This window comes from Lathamus discolor, chromosome 3 (assembly GCF_037157495.1).
Source record: "Lathamus discolor isolate bLatDis1 chromosome 3, bLatDis1.hap1, whole genome shotgun sequence".
In the NCBI taxonomy this organism is placed as follows: Eukaryota; Metazoa; Chordata; class Aves; order Psittaciformes; family Psittacidae; genus Lathamus; species Lathamus discolor.
The window spans coordinates 7,533,702-7,558,847 of NC_088886.1; the positions used below are offsets into that span (position 1 = coordinate 7,533,702).

General features: G+C 42.2%; 3 protein-coding genes across 5 annotated transcripts in view; 2 read left to right on the forward strand and 1 right to left on the reverse strand.

Annotated features, from left to right (window-relative positions):
* Window positions 1-35: 35 nt before the first annotated feature.
* On the reverse strand, window positions 36-4,658 carry PRPF38A (pre-mRNA processing factor 38A). Its single transcript, XM_065673338.1, has 10 exons — window positions 4,451-4,658; window positions 4,221-4,380; window positions 3,193-3,314; window positions 2,610-2,695; window positions 2,330-2,440; window positions 1,689-1,801; window positions 1,183-1,209; window positions 1,006-1,103; window positions 624-672; window positions 36-382 (listed from the first exon to the last, which is right to left on the reverse strand). Exons 1-10 carry the CDS (start codon window positions 4,578-4,580, stop codon window positions 340-342), a joined length of 939 nt encoding a protein of 312 aa, XP_065529410.1. The 5' UTR covers window positions 4,581-4,658; the 3' UTR covers window positions 36-339.
* Window positions 4,659-4,732: 74 nt separating this feature from the next.
* Window positions 4,733-20,463, forward strand: ORC1 (origin recognition complex subunit 1). The gene is made up of 17 exons (XM_065673336.1): window positions 4,733-4,906; window positions 5,733-5,837; window positions 6,213-6,340; window positions 7,676-7,845; window positions 8,280-8,655; window positions 9,304-9,598; window positions 10,846-10,950; window positions 11,291-11,492; window positions 12,016-12,122; window positions 12,905-13,006; window positions 13,437-13,608; window positions 14,367-14,474; window positions 15,245-15,394; window positions 16,557-16,676; window positions 17,310-17,476; window positions 18,634-18,721; window positions 20,105-20,463. The coding sequence occupies exons 2-17, from the start codon at window positions 5,749-5,751 to the stop codon at window positions 20,297-20,299; spliced, it is 2,574 nt and encodes an 857-aa protein (XP_065529408.1). The 5' UTR covers window positions 4,733-4,906; window positions 5,733-5,748; the 3' UTR covers window positions 20,300-20,463.
* Window positions 20,464-21,037: 574 nt separating this feature from the next.
* CC2D1B (coiled-coil and C2 domain containing 1B) overlaps window positions 21,038-25,146 on the forward strand; it is a 35,271-nt gene continuing 31,162 nt past the window's right edge. Inside the window, exons 1-3 of one of the 3 annotated variants that reach the window (XM_065673341.1) lie at window positions 21,038-21,124; window positions 21,604-21,708; window positions 24,639-24,780. In XM_065673341.1, coding sequence (XP_065529413.1) covers window positions 21,643-21,708; window positions 24,639-24,780 — 208 coding nt within the window. In that variant the 5' untranslated portion in view covers window positions 21,038-21,124; window positions 21,604-21,642. The other 2 variants (XM_065673342.1, XM_065673343.1) reach the window with 2 other exon arrangements.

Below are 25,146 nucleotides of genomic sequence, written 5' to 3' on the forward strand. Positions count from 1 at the left end.
TCAACTAAACAAAGTATAAGGAAACAAACAGCAAGGAAGGTCTAAAGGCAAAAGCCCCCTCTTTTTCTTTTTTTATTGCTCTTCACTGTTTTTTTACAGGCTTAGAGAAAAACAATTTAAAAAGAGACCTCAAATTCTATCATGAGGATATGCAGCTACATAAAAAAATGTCCTTACCTTTCTTTTAATTAAAAACAAACAAACAAGACTTGTACAGGAGGAGGATTAAAGAAATGGACTGCTAAAGCAGCCAGTACGTATCCAGCTATCCCATGATGCAGATAGGACAGTATTTGACTGCAGTTCAAGGTCCCTGAACTGTGGGCTGGATTTAGTTTGTTATTCATTCCCTCGCCGGCTCTTCTTGTGACTTTTCTTAGATCTGAAGCAGAAAAACAGAAAGGCCACATGACACAGTACTAGTAACTGCTTGGAAAGACCAAAGTGATGGACAGTATTAAGTGGTGTTTTCTATGGTCAAATATGGACAGTGTGACTTGACTGCAATACCGAGGGAACTGATCTCTAACACTATAAGAAGACGTTCAGTTGCCAAGATTAAATGACAAGTGAGAGCTCCTACAGCAGTACACACACCCTTAAGAAACAGGCTGAACCTTTACCTTTCAGGTGATTTGGAATGACTTCTGTGTCTGTGACTACGATGATGACCTAGGATAAAAAGGAACAGTTACTTCCATAGACCCTGAATTCTTTCTTGTTTTGCTCATGCAATCTAATTCTAATGACCAAGTATCCTAGATAATGCTAGAGCAACCCCACTCTTACTTATGCACTCAAATTAACCTCCTGGTTTAGCTGAAAAAGTTACTCAAGGCAATTCTGGATGTATTAAAGGTTCTCCAGCTCTGCTTTCATATAATGAGCAGTTTTATGAGCCAGATTAAGCACCTATGCTACCTTCTTGATACCCTGACTTCTTGCGGTGGATGTTCTACTGCTAAAGACTTGCCAGAGTTAATAATCTGCAAGTGACAAAACTACCTGGAGATTTAGATCTCGATCTGTGCCGCCTCTCCCTGGATCTGCTCCGGTGTCGCCTCGGGCTTTTGCTGCGATGCCTCTCTCGGCGTGGCGATGGGCTGAGGCAGAGGAAGCTTTTAAGAGAGCCATACTAAAAATGCACACAGGCTAAGATTAAATAATAGAGTAAAATACTACCTTCTTCTCTTCGGAGAGCGGCTTCGCCTGTAATTGGGGGAGAAAAGAAAAAGTCACTAAAAATCATTAGCAGAACCAGCTGTTTAATGTTCAGGGCTTCCCTTGCACTTTCCCCTGTGTCCTTGGTGTGTGTTTGGCCTGCTGCACAGGAGGTTTCTGGGCTGGCCCGTACAGTGAACAAACGAGGTCAGTGACTTTTTCTGACTAAGAACTGTTAACTGGATTATCTCTGCACCCTCTGGTTTACAGGAAAACAAGGTACTTGGTTCTCCTTAGTATCTTCACTATATCATCCAATAAAGTTGACCAGCAAGTTCAAGAGTTACAGGCTAGAGAAGGAGGCAGACAGGGTGACTTCGACAGTGCACCGCAGCTCCTTCCTTCAGAAAGCAGCTAAAGGAATTGGGAGGTTTAAGAGATCCTGGCTGAACTGTCATCTCCTGTGCTTTGCTTCAGCCATCTGCAGTATGATAGGTAAAAATATTGCTCAAAAAGAGCCATGTCACCTTCTTGGAGACCTGCTCCGGCTCCGCCTGTACCGCACAGCAGGAGATCGGCGAGGTTTGTCCAGGTCTCTGTAGCCTCTTCTGCGGTGGTCAGGAGATGGTGCTCGTTCCAGCTGGAAACGATGGCAGGGAGGGGAGAGGTTTTGTTTCATCCAAGTTTTTAATCAGTAAAGATTTCTGAGCAATTAATGTAAATTGCAACAGCCCTGTGATAATGTGTCCCCAGCCTCAAGTCTTTCGTATTCAGGAGTGGTAATGCCTGAGCTTGCCAAGTGAAAATTAACAGTCACTTCTCACTGCTGATTGTTCGTTAGTACAGCAGAATTGACTATGATGATCACCATAACCTTCATCATTAGTTCTCTCCATTATATATGCATGTAAATACATACTTAACACAGAGCTGGTCCAGATTTGTGAATTTCAGGAGACAGAAAAGGTGGACAAACACAGAGCACTTGAGAACCATTCCAAGGTGTAACAAGTTCTTACAAGCAATGTATATGGAAATATTAAGGGGGAGATAGGAGTTGCAAGCAGCCTCCTGGTGTCTCCCCTCAAATATTTCTCACAGGCCATAAAGTGTTTTGCAGTGGTCCAACCCCAGCTTTAACTATCCCTTCCCAAAATACTTCACCAACCTTTTCATCTTCCTCTTCCTCCTCCTCGCTAGATTCTACATCATCCATGTCTTCTTCCAGAGCACTGACACGAGGCTCGAGTTGCTCAGCTTCTTCCAGGACATACCGTTTCTATGAGAAATTACAACTTTATCTTCAACCCCAGTAAGAACAAACACCTGAGGAGGCAGCTTGTGTGCTGAAAGGGCCTGTATCATAGTTTCACACAGCAAGCCAGCAGCTGATTCAACCACTGAATCTGGTGCAGTTAACAATTCCATAACCATCTACTTTTCCAAACCTGTAATCGAGGCAGAATGATGTCGCATACACGTTCCTCGTGGAGTAATTCATCAATGAATTCATCCACATGCATCAGTTCGAATTCTGGGGGAGAAAAAAAATAGCATTGAGAAGACAAAGAAGATGAACACCGGTGGCTGAAGATGAAACACTTGAGACAATTCACGTCAGGTGGGTTGCACAAACAACAGTTGTAGAATCCTTCTCAAAGATGAGGAAAATCATTAGGCCTGTCTTGCAAAAAGGAAATTACTGCACAGCTGGGATTAGCAGATTCACAGTGCTAAAACAGCACTCAAAAGGTGTTTGCTTTGGGATTTATGGAACTGCATTTCAGTGCCCGATAGAAAACACAAGCACTTGGGGAAAGCAAAATAAGCAAGGCAATTCTCATTTGTGTAAGTCAGCAAGACCAGCAACTATTGAAACAATGAATGAGGATTTCAAAAAGGTGGTTACGCCACCATTTTCAACCTTATATTGCCAAAAAGAATATTTATTTCCACCCAGCAGGACGTGTGTTTTTAACAACAGGTCACCTACGAGGTGCTACAAACCCACCACCAAATAGGAGTGCTTACCCCCGTTTCTGTTCTGACTTTTTATTTTCCGATAGTCGTTGTACAGTGGTTCCAGGTACTTGTAGCAGTCAATGGCAGTGCCTGTCAGCCTCATGTACAACGCACCAAGCATTCGGACGTACCTGAAAGGAAACCATTTTGTGGAACTTGGCTTTTGGTAAAGTTAGAAGTTAAGAGATTTTCCCTGTAAGATTCTGAGGCAATTCAGTACACTGAAATAAACAGAACACGTAACTGTTGAGATTTTCTCCTTAAACTACTGAAGTATATATATACGTAGCTATATACTCAACTATACAGACATGATCTTTATTATTACTATATATTATGTAAATTATATACATATTATTATTATTTATTTTTAGTGCATTAGCACTCACAAAGATGACAAAAATGCTGAAGAAAAAGTAGATGAACATGGCTCCCTTAATCACAGACTGGTTTGGGTTGGAAGGGACCTTAAAGCTCATCCCGTTCCAACCCCTGCCATGGGCAGGGACACCTCACACCAGACCAGGTTGCTCCAAGCCCCTGTGTCCAGCCTGGCCTTGAGCACTGCCAGGGATGGGGCAGCCACAGCTTCTCTGGGCACCCTGTGCCAGCGCCTCAGCACCCTCACAGGGAAGAGCTTCTGCCTAAGAGCTCCTCTCAGTCTCCCCTCGGGCAGGTTAAGCCATTCCCCCTTGTCCTGTTACTACAGACCCTTGTAAAAATCCCTCCATATTCCTTGTCAGCCCCTTTAGGTACTGAAGGCTGATTAATGCACGTCATCCTAGGTACTTGGGGTGGAGGTATCCTATTCCCAGCACATCAACAGGAGGTATTCTATCCCCACAGAGGCAAGCGTTCCAACAACCAGGTGACCAGAAGAGCAGTCTTGACAGCAACAGGAAAGCCACACTTTTTAGCAAGAAGAATTCATCAGGGCCCACAAACAGCTAACCCATACCCTGAGGTTTCCCTGGCTGTTCTGGTTAATTTCATTCAGCACGACAACCAAAAGAGGGAGAAACGAAGCACCAACTTACTTGAAGTCCTCGTTTTTTATGAACTCCACGATGATGTCCTTTTCGGGCTGGATCTGCAGCATCTTCAGCGTCAGGCACAAGAACGGCGTAGGCTTAATGTTCCCGCCGTAGACTCCCCCAACGTACTTCAGCTCCATGGCCTTGTCCACCACCAGCTCGGCTGCAAGACGGACGGGCCGTCAGCGCTGCTCCGCGCCCGGACCCCTCCCGCCCCTGCCCGCCCTCCGTACCCGTCAGGCCGAAGCACTCCTCCTTCCAGTACTTAGACTCGTAGATGCGGGTGCGGATAATCTTCTCCACCAGGTACTGCGGGTTAGTGCCGTGGATGCTGTGCGCATCCTTCACCGTCCGGTTCGCCATGGCGGCCGCTACACCGCGCCCCTCAGCGCCGGGCCTTAAAGCCCCGCTCCCCTTCCGTGAGGAGCTGCGGCCGCTTCCGCTTCCGGGCCACCGCTGGCGGCCGCCATCTTATCTTCGGGTTAGAACACCCGCCCCCTTCCGCTTCAGGCCGCCAGGAGCAAACATGGCGGCGCGTGTTCTTGCTCGGCCTCTTCTCGCCCCTTCTGCGCGCGCCGCGGGGGCGGGGCCCCAGGGACGGGTTTGGCGCGGAATTCTATTCTCGAGCGCGTAGGGGAGCGCGGTGCGGCCGCCGCTGAGGCTCTGCGGTCCCTGACGGGCACCCCTGGGTGGGTGACTGGGTTGGTGGGTGAGTGAGTGGGTGGGTGAGTGGGTGGCTCTGTGGGAGGTGGTGGAGCGCCTCCGGGGCCTTTCAGCACATCCGACCCGGCCGCGCTGGTGGCCCCGTCCGGCGCCAGGCCCGCACCGGCGGAGGAGCAGCGGGTTCCCTGAGGGGAGAGCCCTGGCCGAGCCCTCTAAACGGCCTGGGGCGGGTGAAGGGGGTGTTTTCCTGAGCCCCACGGGCTGTTACTGGAGGGAAAGGTCTTCTTTATGGGGGAAAAAGGAAAAAAGTAGTAAAAAAGCTGTAATTTTAAAGCAATCGTCGCGGTGGGGGTCGGCGGGCCCCGGGGAGCGGGAAGGCTCGGCGGTGAGCAGGGAACAGCTGATAAGCACCGCTGGGAATAAGCCAAGCAGGCAGGGAATCGTGTTTGTCACAAAACCATCACAGAATGGGTTTGGGTTGGAAGGGGCCTTAAAGCTCATCCAGCTCCAACCCCTGCCACGGGCAGGGACCCCTTCCACTGGAGCAGCTTGCTCCAAGGCCCTGTGTCCAACCTGGCCTTGAACACCGCCAGGGATGGAAGTGTGTCAGCGACTGTGAGGTGTGCTCCTAAAGCTGAGTGTTTAACGATCCACTGCGAATCACCTCCCTTCCCCTCCGCCTGCATGCTCTGGGAAAGGTAGGGCTTGTCTGGATCACCAGGCGCGCACCACGTTTCTCATGCGCGATGAAGGAGGGAATGGGATGGGATGGGATTTCTGTATCTCGCCATCTTGAGTCTTTCCCTGCTTTTATTGTTAAATACTAATTAAACATTTGCTTATTTGTTTTAGCTTTTCCTTGGGAATCATGAACACCCGGCAGCAAAGCAAAGTTATCCACTCCTGGTATGGAAAGCCCATGAGCTCGGACAGGAAGCTGAGGACTGTAAAGTACAAGTAAGTAACATTTATTTCTGGCTTGCTCAGGGAAACTCCATCCATGAAGGTTTCTTTCCCTCTCTGACATTGTTTAGGTTAAGGTGGCAGTCAGTTTTGCGCATTGTGTTAGGGCATGGTATGTCTATAACGAAAGTATAAGGCTCTTGAATTGCAAGTCTATAATGTGTAACCAAAGACATGTAACTAATCTGTGAACAAGCATTAACTCTTAAATTGAAATATATATGTAAGCTTTCAATTGGAAACTAAACTGTAAGCTTTGCAAGAAGGGGTGTAAGCAGCTCTGAAATTGATAGGCCATCAGCTTTAGTGATAAGTGACTTATGAGGAATATGAAATCCTGTTCATCTGCATGTGTGTTTCATTTTCTAGGGGAATCCTTATTACCTCAGAAAGAAGCAGAACAGAAAACTGCATACGAGTCGGTGACTTTATTTTAGTAGAAGGGGAGAATGCAGATGAACCTTTTGTGGCACAGCTCCTGGATCTGTATGAAGATGGTAAGAAAGAAAACCTTATTTCCTATCTGAGAAATCTTAAAATGTTCGTAAGTTGCCTATTTCATGGGGACAAAGGGAGCATTGACACTGTACCACTGACCTAATTTACTAAGGAAATCAGTGCCTGTACATTCACATGCTTCCTAGTTATCTGGGGCTGATAGCAAACTTCAGCTGGATTTTATAGGTAAATAGAGAGCTAAAAGATGAAATTCTTGCAATCTTCTTGCTTAGCTGCCTAATTTAAGAGAAATAGTTCTTGAGAAGACCCTGTGAGCTCATGCTTTATTTAGACCGGAGAATCCAAGTGGAGCAAGGGCACTGCAGCCCTGGAACTCACATCTCATTAGTCATCAGGTTATTTAGCAACAAGGTACAAGGCTGGATAAATGGGGCTCGTCACTTCTGCTCCTTGCAGAACTGATAGTTAGTAGGTAAATATAAATATAAAAAGATAAATCGTGGAAGGTTATACAAAGACTGTGCCTTTACCTGGATTAGAAACTACTCATTAGCAATATCTGATTTCTTTGAACACTTATGGTTTGTTTATGGCCAGCATAATGATGTTTTTATATTCCTTTCTTAAAAACTTAAGTACATCTCACTCCAGCTTCTTTATTTACTAATACACATTTATTGTAACATAACTGAATATTCTTTTCATGCTGGAAAGAAATCCATGAAGCTTCCTTGAAAACAAGATTTTCCTTTTGTTATATATCTTTGAGAGGTTCGTTTAAAGAAATGTGGCTTTGTTTTCATTCAAAGGTGAGCATTTATAATGTAGAGAGCAGCTTAGTATTCAGTTGTAATATGTTCCAAATGTTTCTTTCAGCTCTCTACACACCTAGTCTGAATAAATGCTCCAAACAGATTTTCCTCCTAGATCTGTCAGCAGCAGGATGTGCTGGTTTGTTAGGCAGTGGATAAGTATGTTCCTGCCTTACTTTTAAAATACACTGACATTAAAAATAACATTCTGAAATTTCTCAGTTCTCCTTTTATGCTGCTGCTTTTGGATAGTGGGGTTCAGTTAGATCACATCTATGCAAATAAGGAACCTCTTCATTTGTAATAGTGTCTGAAGATGGTCTCCAGGTGTTCTGATTGATACCCTTGTGTAGGTTGTCTTAGTCCTTAAAAGTCTCAGGTCAAACATTTTAATTTAGTTTAGAACATGGGAATTGAAATCTCTCCTCTGATGCTTTCTCACTCGTGTTCAGGGTGGATTTCAATCCTTGATGGCATTTCAGCTTCAGGTCATTGAGGTCTGGTAATAACTGGGATACAATAAAATTCTTACTGTTCACTGACCTGTTTTCACTGTTGCAGGTGCTCAGGTGAAACATGCGGTTGTGCAGTGGTTCTCTCATGTCACAGAGGTACCACCGAACAAACGGAAACTGCTTAAAAGACAGGTTTCTTCCCAAGAGGTATTTTTTGATCAAGTTCCTGGTTTTGACACGGATATTGCTGTGGAGACTATTATTAAAAGCACCATGGTATGTACTGCAGCCCCTCTATACACACAGGGAAGAAACAGAACCAATCTGGAAAGCATAATAGAACAGTGCAGCTACTTTATTCCCTCCCAAACTAAATGTATGATGTATATTTGTTAATGCAGTTGACATATGTTAGGATCATTGAAAACTTAACGTTCTTTCTTCCATCCTAAAATCACTTTGGTTGTTGGCAGACAGCTCATTTACAGGTTTATATGTAAAAAAGTTATGTGAATGGGAGTTCTGTAGTGCAATAAGCTTATGCTAGTGCAAATGTAGGTTGAACATGTTTCTCTATATAATGAAGGATTGCATGAGTTCCAATAACAGACATATGATTAGAAAATAGTTGAATGCTATGAAAACACTTGAATGCTAAATTAACAGTAAATGTTAAGGTATGTGTGTTTTGGTATTTGCTGTTTTTACAGGTAGTACCCCTGCATCTGAATGAGGACCCACCTATTGCATTGCACAAGGAAAACATTTTCTATGTAAAACAGTCTTGGGATGGGAAATGCTTTAAGACTTTGTCCCCTGACATATTCTCTAAACTGAAAGAAGCTAACAAGAAAGGAGGTGGCATCCTAAACTCTTCGAAGTCATTTATTCCTTTGGACATCATTTCCCCTCTGAAAAAAGAGACAGAAAGTATTGTTCAGAGTGCCACAAAACCAAAACCTGTTGAGTTGGAAATAGAATCGAAACATTCTGCTTCCAAGTCCTCCCTCGCTAAGGAGAGACATTCACAAAGAGGGGCTAATGGCATCAAAACTCCAACAGCGAGGAAGAAGTTACAGTTAAGCAGTATGTATATGGCAATATTCTGTCTATTTGGTAGTTTTGAATGGAGTATGTTTAGTGCCTCTTCATTTTGTGTAGTTCAAACGATGGTAATATTCTACATCAGTATTTTTAGTCATGCAGATTCTGAGGTTAGCCCAAGCCTAACTTTCAGGTGCATCACTTGTTTGTCTCATGTCTGTTATTCCAAGCAGCTGTACTGCTTATATCCAATTGCTGTTACAAATGTTTTATTTGCAACTGGTAAGTCTAAAATGCTGAAATGTTACTGACCAGCATAACTTGACCTAAGAACATCTCACTTGAATCTTTTGACTAATGGTGCCCTACGATGTTTATATTGGGCTTACGCTGAATAAGCACATTGGATCCTGTGTAACATGCAGTATTTTCAAACTGGAGCCTGACTGAAGTTGTAAGTGATGGACATGGGTTAGAAAACTGGAAAAACACCAGTTTGTATTCTATTTAGTTGTCATTTTGGAGGAAGTGTCTACCTTCAAGTGATTCAGTTCCTTGTTCCTGGAGTTTAATGCCATATCCTGTGATTTAAATGACAGCCATTGAACCAGTCTTACCACGTCTTCTGAAAATTAACCAAACCAGTCATATTAAAGCCTGACAAAAGTTCATTTTGCCCTTGATTCCTAGGTCCCACACGATCTCCTAAAGACAGATTCCTGGGATGTGAAGTTTTGGATCTTTTGGATGATGACTTTGGTGCTATAGCACCATTAAAACCTTCAGCTACGAAAAGAAAAGTGAAATTCACTGGCATTTTAAGCTCACCACCAAAAATACCTCATACCAATGATAAGGAAAAGTCAATACTTGACACTGGAGAGTACTGGCAGAGGTTTACTGAATCATTACAATTATCCCCCTTTAAGGTCAAAGACTCCAGTGAGAAAGCCAAGAATCTTGATGTGAAAAATGACGCTGTATCGTAAGTGCCTTTTTATAATTACTTTTGTATGGGAGTTCTGTTTGTGCTTAGTTCTCTTAAAGCACACTTATGAAAGACTTCTGGAGGGTGAAGTCTCTGAATGTACCATGTTTTGCCTGTTGAGATAACTGAGAGAAGGGGGGGTAGCACTGAAGCTTTAGAAAGCGTGTTCCTGAGAGATGAATGAGTGATTAGGGGGATCACAAGGGGAGTTGACTCTAAAGAGATGGATGCACGCTGTTTGCGGTTACAAGAACAGAGAGAAGATGCTGTAGATGGGAATGGTAGGATGATATAAAAGGGAACTGAAGCTGCATTACTGATCATTATGGTTTGTACTCATCGGCATGGATAAAAATCATTTTCCCATCAGGACACATGTCACAAGCTCAAATGTGGCCTATTTGTGACAACTGTTGATGTATAGAAAGGGATGTGATTGGCCTCGTGAGAGTTCTTGTATTTGGATGTATACTTTCATGCTAATTTTTACGCAGAAAAGAAATTAAAACTCATAAAGCATAAGTATTTAAGTATATCTTTACACAGTCTTTAAAAATGGCATTAAGCTGGGGCAGGAAGAGAATGGATCGGATTTCTTGTGTAAAATATTGCGAGAAGGTAAAACAAAGTCATGTTCCTCCTTTCAAAGTGTAAAGATGTGGATGCAACGCTTGGTGGATCTGCACTCTGGTTTTGTCACTTATTGTATAGCATAAAATCATTAGCCCTTCATTGAGAAGGGCATTCAGCAGTATCTCTAGATCTAAAAAAATTCTAAGAACCATCAACAAATAAAACATCTATAATTCATCCCATTGTGTCCTTTGAACTAGCTGGAAGGTTGTATTAGCAGTAAAACATTCCTGTGATAGGGATGAAGAAGTGCCCAAGAAAGAGAAAAGACAAACTACAACCACTTCCAACCAACCAAACCCGCAACTGTTTGGAGCCCCTGTCTCTTCATTTTGGCAGTGTTACATGTGCAAAATAATTTGGCTGCTAATTCAAAATTACTGTAGTAAATATTTTGTTTGTTTGGGGTTATTTTCTTGGCAAAGATATATTGAGGACAGGAGAAATTGTGCTGTCAGTATCCATACCATAGCCAATCTGTAAATAACTGTCAACAAGAATTCATGCTGGATTGACAGGTATAGTAACAGTTGAGCCTGAAGTTTGAAAGGCTTCATCTTCACAAATGTAATGCAGAGAAATACAAACAGGTTTGTGTTCTTTCTTTACAGTCCAAATAAACGCTGCGAACTGCGTAGTCAGAGCCATGTACCGACCTTTCGCTCTAGAAGAAGTTGTGTGCAGCAGACAACCTCTCGCATTGCAGAGCAAATCAGGTGAACTTTTGTGTCTCTGCTCTCTTACTCAGGTTGCTATTGATAGCTTGAAGCCTTGAGAAGTTTGTCTAGCTTAATAGTGAAATGCAAATGGTTCTAGTAGCACAGCTTAATTGCAACGTGAATAAAAACTAAAGCCAACTCATGGTGTTCATCAGAAAACTGACTTCCTTTAAACCAGTCTGTTAAATAGCTATGGTAAATGAACAGCTCAAGTGGCAACTATGTTGGCTTATCCGTTATGATAACTACCGAAAAAGCTGGAAATGTACAAATGATACTTTGCAGTGTGCAGTGTTGTGTGTGTTTTTTTAAAACTCTTAATTTCTGTTTCTCGTAGCATATTAAATGCACTAGAGTTGAATGAGGAAGAGGAATCTTCATCTAGCTCAGACAGCTTGTCCTCTTCAAGTAGTGAGGAAGAAGAGGATGACGAGATCTTCACACCAGAAAAGAAAACTAAATTAAATGGAACAGTCAGCACCCCAAAATCTTCAAGGAAGTCACCAGTTCACACCCCTGCCAGGACCCCAAAGAAAACTGTAAGTTCCGTGTGAGAGAGATGTTTTATTATTTCCAAGCCAATTATTGGAATGTTTGATGCCTGTGTATCAAATGAAGTATCAGAACCCTTTAGCTTTTAATGAAACATTATCTTGATTCATAGGATCTTTGATACGGGTAGGATATACAAATGTATAAAACACTTGAGTATTTGGACAATGAAATTCGGATAGATCAACTCCTAGCTGCTTGCTGTTTCTTAAGAACCAGATCACTTTGTATAACACAACACTTCAGAAAAGCATTCACGATTTAAAAGTCCTTCAGATAGTTCAAAGGTGAAATTGTTGGTGTCACAATCCCTTTCCAATTTCTTTTTTATCTTTGGGAAGAAAAGGGTATGAGGCTTGTTTGTAATTCCCTTTGTAAAGATTGTTTCTCTGTTCATTTTATACTCTGGCATCCCCAAGCAGTGTCTGGGAAACCTGTATGAATGATCAGTCTCCAACAGAAATTGCTGTTTGTAGAAAATCAATGTGAGGTTGTAACTTTTCTTCGCAGCCTTTACCAGGCACACCCAAGACACCCCGGAATGCAACTCCTGAGATTCCCAAGCGCAAAAACGCAACACAGAAACCAGCCAGTGTACTAGAAGAGGCCAGATTAAGGTAATGTAATGTGTGCTCAGGGAGGATATAAACTTTTCTGGTGTGCATAGCAGTAGGCTGTGCTGAAGTAGGGAAATGTTATCTTTACCATGTTGTCTAAATTTGGTAAAAATGCATTATGTTTTGATACCAGCAGAGCATTTATGAATTTACAGTACAATACCAGATTTGCAAATACCAGTAGCATTTACAATATACTTTTACAATTTCAAATTATGATAACCAGTCCATGCTAAGTCCTGCAGAATTAAATACCTTTATTCTATGCAACATTAGAAAAAGAAAGATCCTCTTCCACCAGCTTTAGATTTTAAAGGTATAATATTTGTCTCCTCTTAATGTATGAAAATGCTTTATAGCTGTCATTGTAGATGTTCATAGTGGTGGGGGAGGCATTTAGGGCTGACTGTTTCTGTCAAACTGAGTTGTAGCTTTTTCAGTTTCTTAGAAGCAGTTTCCCCTGGTTTATCCCACCTCTACACTGACAGTATTTTTGTGAATTAAACCAACTAGATCTTTACTACTGCATATTCATGCTGATTGTTTCTGATGATGATTGTTCAGCCCTCTTTAAGCCTATAATACATCTAGAGAGACAAGGCCTTTTCTTTTGGGATGTTTGACAATGGTGTTCAGGCTTAAAGTACATAAGAGATTACACACAGGTGGAGCACCTGGTTCCTTATGTTCCTCACTAGGCCCTTCACGTAGAACTGCAAAAACGCAAACCTTGGACCTCCTATTTAAACTTTCTTTTTCTTGTTCTTATTTTTAATCCAAAGGCTGCATGTTTCTGCTGTCCCAGAATCTCTGCCCTGTCGTGAGGAAGAGTACCAGGACATCTATAACTTTGTGGAAAGCAAGCTTATTGATGAAACAGGAGGGTGAGTTTGTTGTTGAGACTGTAATCAACAGCACATCTCCCTATAGCATAACAGCAGTGTTCTGGTGTCAGACAATCAACACTGCTTTTATTTAAAAGGTTATCATCATTTGGCTGAATTAAAGTTTCTAGCTGAATTCTCTTGATATTTTTGCTTCCTTAATAAGGGCTGTGCCTAGAAATAATGGGGGCTCCTTTACTGTGCAGATTCAAATTAAAGACCAAAATATAACTAGTCAATTTTAGATGTCTGGGAAACCATTTATTTTCTTTCTTTTTAAAGAGGTAAATGATATTCATAAAGTATTTGCCTGGAGTGACAAAGGAGTAGTATTCAAGGCTGGTCTCAGAGCCCAGGAATTTCCAGCTCATTGATGCTAAGAGTGTTAGCATTCTGCTCAGGCTGCTGAGGAGGTGTTCTCCTTTTGTAGGTGCATGTACATTTCTGGAGTGCCTGGTACTGGTAAAACTGCAACTGTTCATGAAGTGATGCGCTCTCTTCAGCAAGCTGCAGAGAATGATGAGCTACCATCATTCCACTTTCTAGAGATCAATGGCATGAAGCTGACTGACCCTCACCAAGCTTATGTACAGATACTAGAGGTAAGTAAAGCCTTGTTAGTGGCTTTCTGGTTTGAAAGAGATTTTATGCTTTGCCATTAGATCCTCAACGTGTTACAGTATTGAAGGCACTTAATATATCAATACTTCCAAATAAAATAGTCCTTCTGAGTGACCGTATGCTTTTGTCTTAGAGTAGGATCAAAAATAATTAACTTGAGGTGATGGACAACTTCTTGAACTCTTTTGCTTTCAGCTGCGTAAGGCAGTGGCTGGGAAACAGCCTGATTACATGCACTCAGGTTTAAATTTAAACTAGATTCTTTTTATAGTTTCCCCTTCTGTAACTTTTTCTGTTTAGAAAGTTACTGAGATGACAACTCTGGAAGTCGGTGTAGCAGTACAATAATTACTAAGAGGGTCTTAATTGTTAACTAGCCTGTCGTGATAGCAATCCAGCTAAAGAGGGACTGTCTCTCAACAATACTGGACTTCTGTGCCAAACTAGTTAGCAGTTCTCATCTGGGACTATTGACTGTGCTTGTTTTTATATAATTACAGTAAATTTTAAAGGCCTTTCTCTTCAGCTGTGTATTCTTCTGTGCTCCTTTATGGACAGCTTCTGGGAGACCTGGGTGTCTTATGAGCTAGTTTTTTACACACAGCCCCACTTCCCCATGCCAAAATCTAGATGCTTGGTGTTGATTGCTAGAGAAAAGTTAAAACCAAATAGGAGTTAAACTTCCTATTTCCAGAGTTTTGGCGTGATTAACCTGCAGCATTGTTTAATCCTTGTCCAGTTACTGACGGGTCAAAAGGTGACGGCAACCCATGCTGCAGTACTGCTGGGAAAACTGTTCAATACACCAGGACCAAAGAGGAGGACCACAGTGCTGGTAGTGGATGAGGTGAGACAAAGAATCCTTCTTTCTCTTTCCCTGACGTAAGATAGGAAATTATTTGTTGAAGGATGAAGACAGACAAATTACACATACTTAGAGCATATGATATGTGATGTAAAAGGAACAGACTTGACAGATTAGTCGCAAAAATAGTTCCTCTTAGCCTTATTAGGAAACTGAATTTAAATGAGCAAGTATCCTGTTGATAAGTTGTTGTCTGCCACGGATTTCACATTGGGTTTATGTTTTGTTTTGGTCCAAGTCATAGAATGACTTGTTCTGTCAAGTACTAAATGCCACAGAATTCAACTGTATTTTGTCTGTAAGCTGCTGCTTTTCCAGTGTGAAAACTCAACGTGAAATAAATCATACCTAGTTTTGAAACTTCTTCAAGTGAGCTATGTTCAGTAATAAAGAAATACACACTTCTTTTTTGCTGTGAGCTTATTCAGATTTTCACATGGAGGGTCTTTTAATCTTGTTAGATGTGGCATTAATATCACAACAGTGTTTAAAATCTCCAGCTATTTAATCACTCTACTGTGATTAATACTGCTCAAGCATGTAGTAGGACTGTGCTTTTCCAAAAGAGATTAATGCCCTAACTCAGAGAGAGCAGTCCTACTAGTAGATGGATAAAGGAAATGCAACATAGACAGCTTGTTCAGAATTGCATAAGAAGTCTTATGTAGCAGAGTTGGCTCTCATCCCCATCAGGTCTGGTAAATACAAAGCTATTCTTTTTCAGTCTAATTCTTCTCTTTCTGTCTCTGCAGCTTGATCTTCTATGGACCCGGAAACAGAATGTGATGTACAATTTATTTGACTGGCCAACTCAAAAGCACTCCAAATTAATCATCTTGGCCATTGCTAACACCATGGACTTGCCAGAGAGGATAATGATGAACAGAGTAGCTAGCAGGCTGGTATGTCCTAGCAGTTCTGTTGCTATGCTGTAGAATGAAAAGAGATTAAATACTATATGCAATTAAAAGTAATCCAGGAGAAAGGCAGGATGGGTTACATCAGAGGTTGAACAATGCTTTTCTAATTCCCTCTCCAGAGGGCTGATAATGAACCCATAAATTTTAGCAAAGAGCCAGCTTGCTAATCAGATGTTATGCTGTGTAAGTACACTATGTTCTTGTAAGAATGAATTAGGAATGCAGATGTCTTTTAAACATACTAAAATCTGGATAATCAAATGTTGTGCTTCACGGTTAAGCCGCTTACTCTGGAGCTCAGGAAAACTATCTTCTGGTTTCCCTTCCTCTTCCCCTTGCATTCCAGCCACCTAGTTAGTTCTATCTGTTAGCCATCACTGGCTTGTAGATTTCTTTTGTTGGATACCTTTGGACAGAAAGTTAGATGTTGAATACATTTTCCTGGGTTATCTCTTTATTGCTGCTCTGAAAAGTGATTAGCGAAAATCAGTGCTCTGTGCTTCCAACCTTTCGTGACTCAAATAGCTCCACAGTGTGTGAATTGCTTTCCTCCACCCACTAGACCTGCAGATCAGCTGAGTCCATATAGTCACAAGGGAGAAGAATTTTGCATAAGAAATGCAAAACTCAGGCTTCCTGTAGAATATGAAAGACAGTGCACCATCTCTAACGCAGATAGTCCTCCTCCTCTGAAAGCAGTTTGATTGCTAACAAGAAGTCAATAGTATAACTAAAGATGTATACAGATTTGCTAAAGGAGAGATGAATATTCTTTCAGAGCTTCTGCTGTTTCTGTGTTAAAAAAGTGTACACCCGTTGTAACCAAAAGGTTTTCATATTAGGTGGCTCCGACTTGTTTACAAGTTTTATAGGAGGAAAGTTGAGCTCTGATAGCAACCTCACTTGCTCCTCGGGCCTTCCAGTGGCAAATTCCAACAGGGATCCTCAGTCAGTTTTGTGGATTTGCATGTTTACTTCACAAAGTGGAACAACTGATTGGAGCCTATCACTTGGAGGAGAAGGATGTGAAAGAGAGAGTGTTCCTAGTAGAGAAAATAAAACCAACTATACAGGCTATGCTTGAGCAGTTAAGAGTTTTCAGGCATTACAAACGCTTCTCACTGTGTTGTATTATTTATTATAGGGCCTCACCAGAATGTCCTTTCAGCCCTACACCTACAAACAGCTACAGCAAATTATTTCATCCAGACTGAACAACATAAAAGCATTTGAGGAGGATGCAATTCAGCTGGTTTCCAGAAAGGTAAGCACAGTGCAGATGTACATCCTCTGTGTTGTGCTAGGTAGAGAGTGTTGGGTACAGCAGAGGAGAATCTTAGTAGTCAGGCTTGGTCTGTGGTTCTGTATTGGAGACAAGTGGGGGGGCAAGTAGCAGATCTCACATTATGCTCTCTGTAAGGTATACAGGGTATTTTTGCAGGAAACTTTGCTAAAGCAGTGTCCTTGTATTTCCCACCTACGTTGTGAAGGCGGGAGTATATTCCAAGAGCTGGAGATACCACAAGTCATGTGTAATGATGTCAGCTTTCTCCAGTGTTTGGTATAATGTGAGTCATTGGATGATCCTAAAAAAACCCTTGTGTGACAGTGGATCGAATTTCCTACTTATATTTTTTAACCTCTGACTTCTGTGATTACAGAAAAATGATCAGTCTTGAATTTGTGATGACCAAATCATGGTGTAGCAGGGCTACTTCTGTTGGTTTTGGTCAGTGAGATTGTTCCTAGAATCCCAGTTTGAATAACATAGTTCACAGTAGCATTGCTCTCCTGTTTTGTGGTTAGGTTGTTTTGTTGGATTTTCTTTTGTCTATTGATTCTTCTATACTCTTTTTTCAACTTGTAGTAAATACAAACCTGTCCTGTTCTCTTTCAGGTAGCAGCACTGTCTGGTGATGCCAGACGTTGTCTTGACATCTGCAGAAGGGCCACTGAGATCTGTGAGTTCGATAGCCAAAAGGGAACCCCTGAGATAGTCAGGATGGCCCATGTGACTGAAGCCATAGACGAAATGTTCTCATCACCATATGTAAATGCAATCAGGTAAAAACATCCCAGAGGAATCTCCTTGCTTTTGTGTCTCTTTCACTTAACTTCTTTTCTGAAACCACTCAGTCTGTCCTCACCACTGTTTGGGAGCATATGTGATGCATTGTGCTTTATTAAAGCGTGTTACAAAACAAACCTTGTAGCATAGCTGGGAGAGAGAGGTACAAAACAGGAATTAAAGACAGGGGAAACAAAGGCATAGAAACCCTTGTGCAGGTTTATACAGGATGTTTAGATCAGGAGGGGGCTTTTGGAATTTCCTATTTGTCCCTGCTTACTGTACATTGATTTCACTAGGCAGCAGTTTCCAAGTACGTATATTTGAATTCCTTTCAGTTGGGACTAAATTTAGAGAATTTACTCATGAGCCCACAACTATAGACACTACTGATATCAGCTTAATGACCAGACTTTGAGTCAGACTGAAGGGAAAAACCACTCAGAGGTGCATAGTGTAGTCATCAGGTCCTCGAGTCAAACTATTCCCCTCTACATACCTGCTTGTATTATGCCACCATCCCTGCTCGCTTAGATGCACCCACAGGTGCCTAAGCAGGATGCAAGAAGTTCCCATTTGAACTGGTTTCTTTCTTTAACATAAATAGATTCTTGGTACTTCCGAAAGGTTTCCTAAGGGAATAAATGAGAAATTCTGTTGACTTTCAGTGGTCTGCACAAGCTGAACTGGTAAAATGCTTTTACCAGTTCTGTTCAAAAACAAAACACCCCAAACTCTGTTTCATCAAAGATGGGGAACTAAGGGATGAAAATTGGATATTCTACTGGATATGCAAGTGCTGCTTTTAATGTGCTACTTGTGCGTGGAAGCCTCAATGTTAATTTGTAAATTCATGAAAGTAAGTTGATCAATACACACTGCAGAACATTTATGATGTATGGAATGAAATGCTGTGTTCAGATACATTGAAAGAGAGGTGAGGTGAAATGAAATGCAGTGCATTGTGGTGCCAGAGCTGCAGGCTGTAATACAATGGCTGGTTGACACAGACTGCCCCTCTATGGTAGAAAGATAACCTGCATTTATAAATAGGTGGTTACCAAGCAATAATTTCCTTTCCAGACTTTTTCTCTAATGTTTCATAAGTTCTAAACTTCACAGATTGACTTTGGCTGTTTGTTTTGATATGCAGGAATGCCTCGCTCCATGAACAAATCTTTTTGAAGGCAATTTTAGCAGAGTTTCGCAGGGCAGGAGTTGAAGAGGCAACAGTTCAACAGGTATGTTTGTGTTCTAGTCTTCCCCCCCTTAATTTTGGCACTTTTACCCCTTAGTTTTACACCCCTTCTTTTTTTGGTCAGGCCAAAGTGTAACTATTTAAATACTTGGAGTTTTTAGTCTTAAAACTTGATGGAAGACAATATAATCAGGCAATGTAGTTCAAGGAGGAAAACTGAAAGTTGATTCCAACTTCCATAGCAGTCTTTCTCAATAGAAGCAGACATATCAATTTTTTAGGAGGCCCATAAAATACTTGGTACCAGCAGTACTGTGAAGTCTCTGCACAGGATCAATTTCATGATTCACAGTATGGAAGCTCAGTGTTTACACTTATAAAAATGTTTAGAACTAGATATATAAAATAACCTTCCAGTTTTCTGGTTCTGCTGGTTCATAAGTATAATTTTAATTAAAATTAATGCATTTTATGTTACTGGCTCCTGAACATCTGCATCAGTCGATTGCATAGATACACTGTGTGATCAGTACTCAGACTTTAAAGAGTATTTTGTTAGACTGGTTTGTTTTCCCCTTGGTTTTCCTTTAACACCCAAAGTGTTTTCATCTGCTTTTTCTAAACAGCAAAGCAGAAGACCCCAACTAATTCTTGTTACAGATTTACCAGTCTGCATGATTTGAGAAGTGTGTTCTCCTGTGGTTAAAGGTGCATCATGCCTTTCTAAGCTGTGATCTTTCATAGGCTGAGAAAGTTGGGGCTGTTCAGCCTGGAGAAGAGAAGGCTGTGTGGGGACTTTATAGCAGCCTTCCAGTATCTGAAGAGGGCCTATAAGGATACTGGGGATGGACTCTTCATTAGGGACTGTAGTGACAGGACAAGGGGTAACGGGTTAAAACTTAAACAGGGGAAGTTTAGATTGGATATAAGGAAGAAGTTCTTTACTGTTAGGGTGGTGAGGCACTGGAATGGGTTGCCCAGGGAAGCTGTGAATGCTCCATCCCTGGCAGTGTTCAAAGCCAGGTTGGACAGAGCCTTGGGTGAGATGGTTTAGTGTGAGGTGTCCCTGCCTATGGCAGGCGGATTGGAACTAGATGATCTTAAGGTCCTTTCCAGCCCAAACCAGTCTGTGATTCTATGTTTGTAGTCAGTGTGACTTGTGTTTACCAGCCGCTGACCCTGAGTATCACTTCTGAGTGAATTGAATTGATACGTAATTAATTGTATGGCAGCTCTTAACCTGCTGGGTAAGCTTTAGCCACCTAGTCAAGAGGAGGTGTAATAACAGGTAAAATGATCCAGTTACTTAAATTGCAGACAAGTTGGTTTGCGAATTATTTTGCTTTTTGGCTCTATGAAAAAGGAAATTATAGCTTGGAATTGTTCCTCAACAAAGCCCTAACAGTTAGTTCTCTCTCTCTAACAGGTCTATCGTCACCTTCTAGCTCTGTGTAGAATGGAAGGCATCCCGAGCCCTACAGTGTCAGAAGTGATGGCAATTTGTTCAAGACTCGGTGCCTGCAGGCTCTTGCTGGTGGAGTCCAGTGCTAAGTACCTTGAGCTGCGGGTGCGACTCAACGTCAGCCAGGACGATGTCATGTATGCCCTCAAGGATGAATAGGAAAATAGAGGTTTTATTGGTTTAAATATGTATTTTAATATTTTAATATGTATTTTTATTGACAAAATAGTGATACATATTTTTTTAAATAGTGTGCTGGAATATTTGGTGTTATATTTTGGTATAATAAAGAATTTGCTTGAAAGCATTTTAAATAATTGAAATCGAGCTATTTAAGACATTCTTGGGTGCTGGTAAGTGGTCCCCTTTCAGCTGAGGTGTGGGAGCTTGGAATGAGTTGCTTCTATCACTGCCTTCTTTTAAGACTGGTGACATCTTTGTGGCATTGCTGTTTATATAGCTTTTCTTCATTGAGTATAAAAGACACATTAAAATGTGCTTAAACTTCATGATATAATGAAAAGGAACTCTTGAGTTTGAAGGGAGGAGGCTGTTTCCTACTAAAATGTGCTTAAACTTCATGATATAATGAAAAGGAACTCTGAGTTTGAAGGGAGGAGGCTGTTTCCTACTACAATGTGCTTAAACTTCATGATATAATGAAAAGGAACTCTGAGTTTGAAGGGAGGAGGCTGTTTCCTACCAGGAAAATAAAACTTCCAAAAGAAACTGTCATTCAAGTAACCACCTTGGGCTTTTGGGGTTCATTTTGGCTGGAAAGAGGCACCTCTCGCAGCACTTACCTCAGGTAACGCCGCCCTGCTACAAACCCGCTCCCCCTCTGAGGCCCCCGAGGGTCCCGCCTCCGCTGGCCCCGCCCCTTCGCGCAGGCGCGCTGCCGCCTTGGAGTCGCGGCCGAGGCGTCCCCGTGCCGGGCGGGAGCTGCTTCACCGGGCGCCTTTGGGCGGGCTGCAGAAGGCCGAGGTGAGCCGGGGCCTGCCCGCGGCGGGCTGACCCATCGCGGTGCCCCCGGGCGGCAGGCGGCGGTTATTTACCCCGCTCTCAGCCTATCGCCTCCGCCGGCTCCTCCCTGCGCCGGGGCGGGGAGCGCTCCGCAGGGGTACGGGGCGGGCCGGGCCTGCCCCGCCCTCACGGGGCGCTGGGGCCGGAGGGGTCCCGCTGACCTGCCCGCGGGGGCGAGCGGTGTCCGCCACCGGGGCCGGGCCGCGCCGCCTCAGGCGGAGGGAGGGGTGCGGTTGTGGGGAGGGCGGTAGTGACGGGCCTGGGCCCTGGGGAGTGTGCTCCGTGGTGTGTGTCTCCCTTTCGCCCCTCTCCTGGTGTTGCCCGGTGTTTGGGGGTGCTGGAGGGGTGTGCTCAGCCTCCTCTGCGCCGCCTGCCTTCGTCCGGTTTGCGGCGCGTTGAGACAGGTGGGGATACTGACGTTCAGTTTCATGTGCTCTCAGTCCCTTAGAGACACAGCCCTCTGCAATTAATGAACCAACATGCTTGGCAGAAGACCTAAGAAAAGCCCTCAGGCAAAGGGCCAGGGAGCTGCAGTTGCAAAGCAGGTAAGGAAGGTAAAGAGCTAGGGAGATGTGGTTGCAAAGCAGGTAGGGAAACCTCCTACTCCCACAGCTCAGGCCTCTTCCTGCTGTTTTCCTGCTGGAATTTTCCTATGTGTTAATAAGATACTGCAGGACCATGGCAAAATTAAATTGCATGGTGCCTGTTTTCCTGCTTTCTCCTTCAGCACATTCTTCTCAAAGTAAATACCTGATATGCAACAGTGGAGGTCTTGCAGGGAAGCCACAATGTTGTAATGCTGTAATCTTTGTAGGAGACCTCATGACTCATGCTTACAGTAGTTGACTACCCTGGGTATACTCAGGTTTATTAATAACTTCCATAACTATACTAAGGCTTGTCTTGCATCTCTAAGAAGACAGAAATAAAAAGACTGTAGTATCAGATAAGAAATTCACATATGGGAGAACATTAAGGTGCTACACCAGAAACAGTTAATTTCCTAGTATATAGTAATTTTTTCTTGGAACAGGTAGACTTATAAGTCTATCACACTAAAAGTGAGCTTAGATGTGTGTGTGTGTGAGAGTGTGTGTGTGTGTGTGTTGGTTTTTTTTCACAGTCTTTATCTTTCGCTGTAGTTTCAGAAGCCTTGAGGAGAGAAACACGATTTAGTCATGGTTGGCCAGTGTGGCGAGTCAGGCAACAGTGTCAAAATCAGAAATACAGTCAACGCAAATTCTGGGTGGAACAGGTAAAGAACGTGTTAGAACCAGAGTGGAACTTTAGAAACTTTTGAAGATAGAATGAAGGCAGGTAACAAGAGGGAGGAGTCACTGATATAGAGAAAATAGCCAAGATGTTCTCTTTTGGTGATTTCTTAGGAACCAGCGTTCTCATACTGGAAACAGAATCGTTTAGTTAGAGATCTGTAACACTCCTACTGCTCTAGTATGAAAGTTTGCATTTCGGAGTCGGAGAGGTAATAGTCTATTTGAGCAAGGGAGAAGATAAAGGTGGAAATGTATTTCCCCCTTCCAAAAAAAGGAACTACACTCTAAAAAGATAAAGAGTAAACAAAGGATCTGTTTAACATATCTTACTAATTATTAGTTCAATACACTTGGTTATTCAGCCTGTCTTACAGCATAGAGGGTTGTTTCTTGATGCAGATGCACTAATAGCTTGCTCACTTGCAAATTAACTCGATTTAAACTGGGTTTGTGCTATGTGGTGTATCAAATGCAAGTTTTTTAGAGCCTCTTTTTCTGCTTCATTAAGCATTTATTTAATACCATTAATTTCGTTGGAAATGCTGCTTACTGAACAGATAGAGAGATTTAATTCTTGAACTGCTGGATTCTGTTCTTGACTGCATTCATTACTACACTTGTTTAACTTTCTACACTTGTAGTGAAGAATGAATCAGGTGTGCTCCTGATCCATTTTGCACATTGATATAAGGTGTGTGCGTGTTCCAGAGCACTTTAATCTTTAGATCTCCATTATAAATATTTCCTAACTAAATCGTATCCCGATCTTCTTTCCATTCTATCCAAGACTGCAAATGTATTAGTTTTGTTTTAAGGAAGGGAGATGGATAAGGCAGAAGGTGGCTAACTGATCTGCCCAGTGCCTTGCAGGATCAAGTCTAGCAAATAGCTGCTGCTTTGGAATCCTGGTCCTGGTCCTTGGAATCTGTGTTTCTCAGCCAGGTTTCACACTCTTCTTTGGGATTATAGAAGGGTTCAAAGAGAGTCATAAAATATTTCAAGGCGGTAGCCACCAACATCTCTATTCCTATAGGGTTAAAAAAGGTTGTTACACAAGTTTATAAATTGACAAGCAGCTTCAGCTTCTGGCAGCACTGCACATCCTCAGAGGCAGGAGGAGATTGTTAACCCTTGTAATAATGACAACTGAGTTTTATTCCTTGGCTTGAGAGAGGCTGCACTGCTGCCTGCTTGGCCATGTGAAAAAGGATAAGTCACACTGAGGCCTGTGCTTAGGAAAAGTCTGAGTAGAGTTACTCTGACTACCTCATAGGATGAACCTAATTCAGGTAATTCATGTTCATAAAAAAGCTTAGCATACTGTGAATAAAAATGTTATTTCTGGGGCAGTTAGTGTCTTAACCAGCAGTGTAACAATTGTGATAAAAAGGTATCTTAGAAGAATACTTTTTAGTCTGAGACCTCAGGTTTCTCTGATACCTGTATCCTTTGCCATATTTTACAACAATTGAGTATAACCCCACTACTTTGACAAATTCTGATTACTGTTATTAATAAGATTGCCTGAGATGCTTAGCTGATGATAAGCAACATATGATGATATGTTGCTTAGCTGGTTATATGTCCAGACAGCTGATTTCTTCAGTGTACTATAGGCATTGCTGGATTTGTAATCCATAATACATTGTAAGGCTGTGTGTGTGCGTGCATCTTCCATGTGTTTATGATTTACAAACTGAGGTAAGGAGAAGTACAGAGCAGTTCTGTGTATGTGAATATAGCTTCTTCCAAGAGACAAGGGGGAAATCTCTGCAGTGTACACATGGCAGACCGGTATTGTGTGAATGATGATTGCATACCTTTTAGCTTAGTTGTTAGCAGGAACTGCCCTGAACTTCCCTGATGATATCTGCTTCATGAGGTTCAGTATAACAGACATAATTTTGTTTTGCTTTATTATGTCACATTGTTAAATAGGCTTGATTTTAAGGAATCATTGATCGCGTGGAGTTTTAGAGGGAGTATTTGTGGCTTATTAAGATTTATGTGCCTTATGTCAGTTAGTGATTAATGCCTGGTGTGCATTGTTTTGGTAATAGAAGTGGTATGAGAGTGAGCCTTAAAAGAGACAAAGAGCAGAATCCAGAATGCATGACAATGTTTCAGTAATCCATGCAATGTGATGGGTTTGAGTGTCATCTCTATTCTAACTGCGGTATTTTATTTTCCTTTGGCTCCAGCTGGGACTCTTTGTAGATTTCAATCCAGAAGAGATGCTGCTGGCTGCAGAGGATGGTGGGGATGATGGGGACCTTGAAGCAGAGCTTGCAGCTATCACAGGAGTGAAAGTGAAAGAAGAGAAATCAAAACCAAAAGTGAAAAGTAAGTTATAGTGCTTGGATTTTATTTATTGACAACCAGAATAGAATTATTAAGCCACTTACTTACAAATGATTGGCTTATCTAAAATGTTATTTCATCACTGATAGAAGCCGAAATTGCAACAACTCTTTCCTTTACTTTGAAAGGTTTAAATTGTAACTCCACAAGAGGGGCACGAGCTTTATTTGTTTGTGGTCTTGTAGCCACAGGATAAGGATGCGTGATGGCTAGCCAGTTTAATGACTAAAGACATGCTTGTTTAGCCTATGAAGCCATAAAAAGGTGTAGTAGGTGCTAGATGAATTAAAAATGGGAATTGTTTCTTGTGGAGGGTTGGTTGCTGTTTGGTTGTTATGTTTGGGTTGT